This window comes from Aethalodelphis obliquidens, unplaced genomic scaffold (assembly GCF_003676395.1).
Source record: "Aethalodelphis obliquidens isolate GAN/ISIS:26980383/991018 unplaced genomic scaffold, ASM367639v1 scaffold19, whole genome shotgun sequence".
NCBI lineage: Eukaryota > Metazoa > Chordata > Mammalia > Artiodactyla > Delphinidae > Aethalodelphis > Aethalodelphis obliquidens.
Window position 1 is genome coordinate 2,561,644 of NW_020837963.1, and position 8,798 is coordinate 2,570,441.

The 8,798-nt window shown below is 57.6% G+C and overlaps 1 protein-coding gene across 1 annotated transcript; it reads left to right on the plus strand.

Annotated features, from left to right (window-relative positions):
- Positions 1–714: 714 nt before the first annotated feature.
- SIGLEC15 (sialic acid binding Ig like lectin 15) lies at positions 715–8,414 on the plus strand (the record flags this gene model as incomplete). Its single annotated transcript, XM_027118389.1, has 5 exons — positions 715–784; positions 1,171–1,554; positions 2,611–2,991; positions 4,104–4,134; positions 5,454–8,414. Coding segments are annotated over 5 exons (948 nt in total), but the record flags the coding sequence as incomplete, so codon positions are not given.
- Between the last annotated feature and the right edge of the window lie 384 nt (positions 8,415–8,798).

The window sequence follows — 8,798 nt, forward strand, 5'->3', positions numbered from 1 at the left end:
GATGTGAAGCATGTGAAAGAACCTGGTGAATTGCAAAGCCCTTTGGAAATATAGGGGCTGGTATATTATTCCTTGTAAAGATCCCTTTCCTGAACTGTACCTGGGCACTGGAGGCTAAGCCTGTCCCTCCCTTCTGGAGGAGGCTCCCAGGCCCCCTGACCTGAGCCTCCCAGCACTGACACCCATCCACCCACCCCGTTCACCCCACCCCCAGAGAAGCACACATCTGCAACAAGACAGGCGGTGACTCTCTAGCCCTCCGTAAGCTGCAGGCAGAGTGCAGCTTCCAGACCTTAGCTCAACCATACTTCAGAGGCTCACAACATGGGAGGTGAGGAAAGTTGAGCCCAGAGGCACTTGTGCAAAGCAAGGAGGCAGCATGACGGTCCACCCCTCCCTCAGCTCCCTTTCTGGGCACTGGCCTTTTGGGAAACCCACTTGGGTTGACTGTAGAGGAATCTCAGCCACCAACTCAACACACCAGCTTCAAAACATACCACCGCCTCCCAAGGCCTCAGTTTCCCCTCTGTCAATGGGAGTGTTGCTCTGCTTGGATAAGCCCCAAGTTTCCATGCCCTAGTGCACTAGAGTGCCACAGTGAGGTCAGGCAGTCCTGAGGTTGAACATCAGCTTTGCCTCATCCTAGCTGTGTGACCTCAGGCCTCAAACTCTCTGTGCCTCGGTTTATAACATGTAACCCGGGAATAACTCTGCTTACCTCTAGGATCATTTGTGAGAACTAAAAGAGAGACCACTAGGAACTTGCTCAACACAGAGCTGCACAGTAAGTGCCTTTATTATTGTCGCCATCTGGGGCAGGGGTGGGGGCGTGGTCTTGGGACTGTACTGTAACCATGGGATCCCAGGGCTTTTCTGCAGCAGGGCAAGTTTTGATGGGAAAGAGGTTGGGGTCACTGGGCCTGTAAGTGAGGTGGGACCACCCTGAGTGAGGCAAATAGTCCCAGGGAAATGGGGGGAGAGTCCAGGCACCTACAAAGTCACGGCAGTCGAAGTCCCAAGAGATGCTTCTCGAGTCCTGGGGTGGTTTTCCAGACTCCCCCCACCCCCGAGGGCAGGGAGGGCGCTTCCCAAGTCCTGAGGTTTCCAGGCCCCCCGAGGGCACGGGCAGGGTTGCCGCATGCCGCCTGCCTCTCGCCCGCCCGCCCGCAGGTGCGCCGGCGCAGCGCTGGTCCATGAAGTTGCCGGCCGAGGTGAGTGCGGCGGTGGGCGAGGCGGCAGTGCTGCCCTGCACCTTCACACACCCGCACCGCCACTACGACGGGCCGCTCACGGCCATCTGGCGGGCGGGCGAGCCATACACGGGCCCGCAGGTGTTCCGGTGCGCGGCGGCGCGGAGCAGCGAGCTCTGCCAGACGGCGCTTAGCCTGCACGGCCGCTTCCGGCTGCTCGGCAACCCGCGCCGCAACGACCTGTCGCTGCGCGTCGAGCGCCTAGCGCTGGCCGACGACCGCCGCTACTTCTGCCGCGTCGAGTTTGCCGGCGACGTCCACGAGCGCTACGAGAGCCGCCACGGCGTCCGGCTCCGCGTGACCGGTGAGCGCGCCGCCCGCCTCCCCGCCGCGTCCGAGGGCTCCCTAGGTGCGGGCTCTGTGCTGGGATGGGAAGGGGTACAACAGGCACATCCCTTTCTCTAGAGCAGGGGGTCTCACACCCGGCGATGGCTTCGGGCCACCCGGGAAGTTGTTAAAAAATGCCGCCGAATCCTGGCCCCAGGAAGGGCTGGGGGCGGCCTGGGTTGGGCCTTGTAATGAAGCTCGTAGAGAGTGAATATGCCCGAACAGCTCTCAGACTAGGGGGGAGAAAAACAAGGAACGGTCACCTTAAATATGGCAAGGACTGCAGTGGGCTGTGTGCACAGAGGGGGTGCACAGGGAGCCCGCCAAGTGCCCGGCGCTTCTCTAGACCCTGTGGTGTAAAGATGTGGGAATCAGGATCCTAGAGCCGTGGTTCTCAACCCTGGCTGAGCATTGGAATGACCTGAGGAGCTTTGTAAAAATCCCGGAGCCCCCCTGTGGGGGACCCAGGCGTTCTGGGTTGAGTTTGACGCTGCCAAGAACCTCCCATGTGCCCTGGGGCTGGCTGGGCCGCCTCTCTGAGTGCATTTCAGTTTCTTTGCGCTTGTCCGCCCCAGTCCCACAGTCCCAACAATTCAGTGAATCGTCTCAAGTCTAGGTCCTGGCGAGGCTGTCTGGGAGTGAGAGGTGCCCTTGAAATCACTCCAGCAGACTGCCCCCAGTCGTGTGCTACCGCAATAGTAACGACGTTTAGAGAGCACTTGCCCAGGTACCCCGCTTGTCAAATCTTCTCAACAGCCCCGTAATGTAAGTGATCCTCATTTTACATGTGAAGAAACTAAGGCACTGAGCAGCGGAATAACTTGCCTAAGGTCACACCGGTACTGGGACCCAGGCATAGTGGCGCCCGAGTGCCTCTTCCTTCCTCTCCGTATCACCTGCTCCCCCGCCCCTTCTCCAACGCTCTGGGCCAAGGAGACGGGGAGGCTGCCCCTTGCCCTTGCCTTGCCCTTTGCCTGCCGCTGCTCTGACCACACTTCCCTTCCTCCCGCTCCTCCTGGGCCGTCGCCCGCAGCCGCCCCACGGATCGTCAACATCTCGGTGCTGCCCGGCCCAGCGCACACCTTCCACGCGCTCTGCACGGCTGAAGGGGAGCCGCCGCCCACCCTCGCCTGGTCCGGCCCAGCGCTGGGCAACGGCTCGGCCTCCGTGCCGGGCCCAGGTCAAGATCACGGCCATCAGGTGACCGCCGAGCTGCCCGCGCTGGCCCACGACGGCCGCTACACGTGCGCGGCCTCCAACAGCCTGGGCCGCGCCGAAGCCAGTGTCTACTTGTTCCGTTTCCACGGTGCCTCCAGGGCCTCAGCAATCGCCCTCCCGCTCGGCGCGCTTGGTCTCAAGGTGCTTCTGCTGCTCGGCGTTCTGGCCGCCCGCGCCGCAGCCCGCCGCCGCCTAGGTGGGTGCGCCCCAGGCCAGGATGGGTGCGAGGGGCGGCCAGGGCTCTCCTCCAGGCTGACCACCTGGCATGACACAAGCAGAACATCACTTATGCACCTGTGCATCATCTCACTTTCCTCTCCCTGCATCAAGCCCAGGAGGTGGGAACCAGCGTGAGCCCATTTTACAATCAGGAAGCTGAGGCCAGAGAGGTTAGGGAACTTACCTCTAGCCTAGAGTCACAGAGATGTAGACCCAGACGATATAGCTCTGAGCCCACCTCTTTACCAGCACCCCATTAATGACTCATCCAGAAGGGTTCCGACCACACACAGGCTTTCCCAAATAGCACCATTTCATTCGGTCACAATGTGCTGCATAGGTGCTAGGAATACAGAGATGAATAGGACATGGTTCCTGATGCGTGTGTGCTGAGGAGTAAGCAGATAATTGCAGTCTGCAGAGAGAAGTGCTACCAGCCCACGTACTAAGGAAGCCCAGAGAGTGTGGGCCTCTCTCTGATGGGGCATCCAGACGGGGGCCGGGAGGGAAGGCTTTACACAAGGGGAGGCTAAATCAAAAGCTATAAGCAGGTGCGAGCTAGGAAAACAAGGAGCTAATAGTACTCCTAGCAGACGGAACAGCATGTGTAAAAGAGTGGAAGCTCGAACTAGCAGGCCGTCTTCAGACAGCTGCCGTCACCCCTCCCTACTGTCACTAAGCTGGATGGGAAATTTGCTCTGGGCCCCGGAGAGGAGACTTCCCAGAGCCTCTGACCACCCAGGTGAGTAGCACCAGCCTCAAGCTCTCCTGGGATGAAATCCAAAATTCGTCACAGTTGCTCTGGCTACCGTCTTTGCTGGGGCCACACTGGCTTTCCGGCAGCGTCTTCAAACCCACCAAGCATTCTGTGCTTCAGGGGCCTCAGAGAAGCAGGTCCTCCTGCTAAGTCGGCTCCTCACTCCCTGTCCTCCCCGGTGATTCATCATCTTTCAGGTCACTTCTTCGCATCCTGCTGGCTAGCTTTTCCCTCCAGACCACTCTCCTCATGGGGCGGGCTGGACAGCGGGGCTTGTAGCCCAGAGGCTACCATGGAGATTCATGCCTCCTCTCTCTCTGTCCCTCACACAGAGTACCCAGTCACCCAGGACGCCTCCCCGCGGTAAGTCAGCTCGCCCACCCCCACCCTGCCCCCCTGTAGTCCACCCCTGGCCAAGGGGTGCAGGCTCCTCATGGAGGGCAGCCTGAGAAGGAAGAATGGGCAAAGGGCTGGGGCTGGGGTCCCAGCCCTGATCAGGGTCCAGGCCCTCCCTGCAGCCTTCCCCCCTACTTCAGTCCACCAAGCCTGGCAGCCAGACCGGGCCACGCTGACCTGCTCCCCACGTTCCCAGCACTGACTGTGGGCCTCACACTGGCCTATCTTCCGGACCAGCTGCCTGGTGTCCGTGGTGCTGAAGGGTCATTTTTCTGGGTCTGCCTTATCTCTGCACCTAGCTGTGATCCCTGGAGGCTGCATTTCCTCTCATAGTGCCCAGCATTCTAGAACAGATCCACACAAAATCCACCATTAGGCAGTGATTCTCCCAGACACCCTGCTGCAGGCTTTGCGAGCAGAATGTCATTAGAGGTCCTGAGGGCTCGGTTGAGGGCTCACAGACTCAGCTAGGAAGCATTGACCTTGCCCCCCTCTTGGTGTCTGTCCAAGTGAAGGCCTGTGTAGAAGAAGAAAGCATCCAATTCCAAGACCTTGTCCAAGATGCTTGGGGCAGGCAGGCGGGGGATGACAGCCTTCTCTAGGACCCTTTAGACAAGCCCGGGCACTCCCGTAGCGCCGTTCCCACCCAGGCACAGCTCAGTGAATGGTTTAAGCAGACAAGTGGCCCCATCTGAACAGGAGTGGAGGCCAGGAGACCTTTAAGGGCTGTTGACCAAGGCTGCAGCTGGCTAGGTTGCTTGGCTGAAGATGGCAATAGAGGGGGCGGGGAGATGGGGCAGACAGAGGCAGGGATGGCCAGAGTGGGCAGCACAAGCAAGGCAGGGAGCCAGCAGGTCTGGAGCTGGCGCCCCGGGTGCCACCTACTGAGCTGAAGATGGCGGGTGGTGTGTGGTGAGGATCACACGAGCTCTGTGGACTGTTTATGTTTGAGAGGCCACGAGGATGTCCCGGAAGTCAGGAAAGCGGTTAGGGTTAGCAGGAGGCCCGACCCGGAGGTCAGGACCCCAGAGATGGTTTTTGAAGCCACAGATGAGATCCCTTTGAGAAGACAGAGACTCTGGGATGCTGTCACCCAGGTGGTCCCCTCCCTGGTCTGCAAGTTCTGCCGCTGCCCTGCCTCCAACCTTCGGTTAGTCTCCAGGCCTTGTTGGATGCAGGCCCCCGAATTCCCTCTCGTCCCTCCTTCCGCCCCTTCCTGGGCTATGGTTTGGGCAGTCAGAGACCCCTCCTGTTTGGGTTGTCAGCCAACTTTCTCCTGTCCACAGGCCCCAAGCTCAGGAGTCCAATTATGAAAATTTGGGCCAGATGAGTCCTCAGGGTCCACCAGCAGCCGTGTGTTCACCTTGAGGAGCCCATTGGCCACTGGCATCCCCTGGACACCATGAGGAATGAAAGCCAACATGTGGCTTGGCTGGGATGGCCCTTCCTGGCTCCCAGGCACCTTGGCAGCCCTAGCCTGGCAGCACCCTGAGGTCAGGACCCTACTCACAGAGGCTCAGAGGTCTCCTACGTGGACTTCTGTCTCCAAGCCCCAGAGATATTTCTGTCAACGGGGCAGCATTTTACACGCATGCGCACGTGTGTGTGTGTGTGTGTATGTGTGTGTGTGTGCCTGCACTCGCACATGAGCCCAGGTGACACTTCTGCAAACTCGTCTTGCCTTTGCTTACCTAGAACACTATAGTAAAGCAGGCAGGACCCTGGTCAGAGGGGTCTCCAGGCCCAGGCTCCATCCTCGTTCTGTCACCGACTTGCTGTGTGGACCAAGGCACTTTTTTCCATTCTTTGGGTCTCTGTTCGTCCACTGTTGAACACCAACAGTAACAGTCTTCTCTGCTGGCTTCGGGCTGTCAAGGTCTGAGGAAGTAGTGGATGTGAAGGGACTTGGGGCAGTACAAAGCTGTCTACAGGTGTGAGCAGTGTTACAGGCTCCTCCTTGCAGAGCGACCTTGGGACATCTAAACTTGGACAAGCATAGCACCCACACCGGCCTCGCTGGGAGTAAGGATTCCGGAGGGCAAGTCTGGGTCTGGGCTGTGCCACCCTGTGGTTCCAGGAACATCAAATCAGCAACAAGGAGAAGCCCGGTATCCCTGGCCCCTGGGGTCTCCTCTGTGACTGTCCCACACTCTGCCCTCCTCTTACCCCATCGGCTCTCTGCACAGCCTTCAGCTGGGAACTCTGGGAAAAAGGAACAAAACACCCATCATCTCAAAGCATGTGGAATCCACTGTTCTTAAGGAACAAACTCTGGGAGGTGTGAGCGCAAGTCTGGGCCAAGGGTGTCCGTGGATAAAGCAGCTGCAGCCCTGACCTCTCTACCACCTGCCTCTTCTCTGGATGTGCACTGGCCAAAAGCACCGGCCATTTCCCATTTGCCCGAGGTTGCCAGGCTGACTGCAGGGTGCTGCCTTCCATCCTCACACTTGATTGGTTTAGCTCCTGCAGTCTTTGGGGGCAGGGAGAGGGGGAGGAGGCATGCTTGGGACCCAGGCGAGCTGGCAAAAGGGCCACAGAGATATGGGCCTTCGATGGGAACAGACTTTCTTCCCTCCACAACTTTTCCAGACGCTGCAGTGGTAAATTGGAGTCACCTACAGTGAGCATGGGGTCCTCTCTGATGCTTTCCGGGGAGAGGCATGAAGGCTGAAGGATCTTCACAAGTTAATAAGCAGGGTGGTGGGCTACAAGGCTCCTCACTGGAGCCTTCGCCAGAGCAAAGGGGTGATGGCGGCTCACGGTTAACTTGGGATCATCCAGGAGGCTGTCTGAGTTGTTAAGAGGGCAGTGGAGTTGGCATTTGTACCTCTTTGTGCAGGGATACTTTGGGCACCTCCATCAAGAGTCCTGTATCGTCAGGGAAGGGCACGGGTGATGTGTCTTATACCATCCGCTTGGTCTTTGAGGCCAGTTCCACAGCCAAGAAAAAGTGATAGGAATTACTTCTTATGCATCATTTTGTGCTAGTAGTTGGCCACGTGTTTGGGGATATAGAAATGAATAAGGCTGGCCTAGGTCGTGCTGCAGTAACAAAGCCAAATCACACTGGCCGAGAACAATTAGGGTTTCTTCTCTCCATAGCTGCATGCCCGGCACAGATCGGCAAAGAGCTGTGCGCACTGTACTTACTCAGGGACCCAGGCTCCCGGGGATCCACCCTCTCTAATGTGGATTGCTGGGCTGGAGATACAAAGAAAGCTCTAGAGGGTCTTCCACTTGGGATCATAGTTCACTGGCCAGAACTAGCCACATGCCCCACTCTCCTGGAGGGGCTGGGCAGCGTGACCCTTCACTGCACCTGGAAGAAGGGAAGCCGGAGCATTTGGGAACAGCCCTGACAGCTCCACAGGAGGACTCTCCAGGGGTTCTCATGCTCGTGAGCAACACAGACTAGTAAGTGGGAAATCACGTGAGGGCACCAGTCTGCTGGGGGTGCTGTGGAGCACATACAAAGGGGTGAGTGACCCAGTCTTCGGAAGGCTTCCTGGAGGAGGGGACGTGGAGATGGTACACACTGGCCACACAAATGGGGGAGAATGGAGGTTGAGCGGTAAGAAAAAAAGTCATTCTAAGCAGAAGGGTCGTTCTGAGCAAAGGCCAGGAGGTGGGACACAGGGTGCTGTCTAAGCAGTTGAAAGTTGCTGGAGCACCAGGGTAGAGACAGGTGTGGCTGGAGCCGAGGCCACAGCATGGAGGCTCCTGGGTGTGGAGGGCTCGGCCCCAGCAGGGATGAGCAGCTGGAGGGAGTCAGGGCGCCCTGCACTGCCTGCACGGCTGCTTTCACTGTCTGACCACTGCTCTGCTCCAGACCCACAACACCTTGGGGCTGGGGTTTCCACCTTCCGACCCTGGGCTCTCAGAGCAGCATTTCCCAGGTGAGTTCCAAGGATCACCTGTATCAGGAACACCTGGGACGCTTGCTCAACTCCCCATCCTCAGCACCACCTGGACCACCTGGACCACAGGCTCTGAGGGCAGGGTCTTTAGACAAATTATCCAGGGGATTTTGTCCCTAACTTTGTATTATGATCATTTTTCAAATACACACACACACAGCTGAAAAAGCAAGACGATCACCCAGGTACCCACCACCTACATTCAACACTTACTAACATTCTGCCCTATTAGCTTAATGCACAAGTGTGTGTATATGTTTATGTGTGTGTGTGTTTGGCTGAACCACTGAGAGTAAACTGCAGACATCACAGTAAATGTCTTAAATGTCTCCTGACAAGACCATTCTCCTGCATAACCTCAAGGCCATTATCACATTTGAGAAAATTAACAATTATTCAATAATATCATCGTACAGCCCACATTCATATTTCCCCAACTGTCCTTTTTTAGCTTGTTGTTTCCAACCAGGGTCCAGTCGACTCCAGGTGATTTTTAAGCAAGATAGGTTGGAGACTCCCTCCGAGTCAGCCTGACTTGTAAGGGTGCTGGCTGCCAACCCGGTGGTCCTTCCTGCGGTGTTTGCAGTCTGGAATAGGGCTTCCTGCGGGCTGAAGCAGCAGCATTGCTCTCTGCTGCAGGGTTTCGGACACAGAGATGGACCGTGGGGAGGCACAGTTCAGGAGGGACAGGCACAGTTCCTCTACCAATTTGCT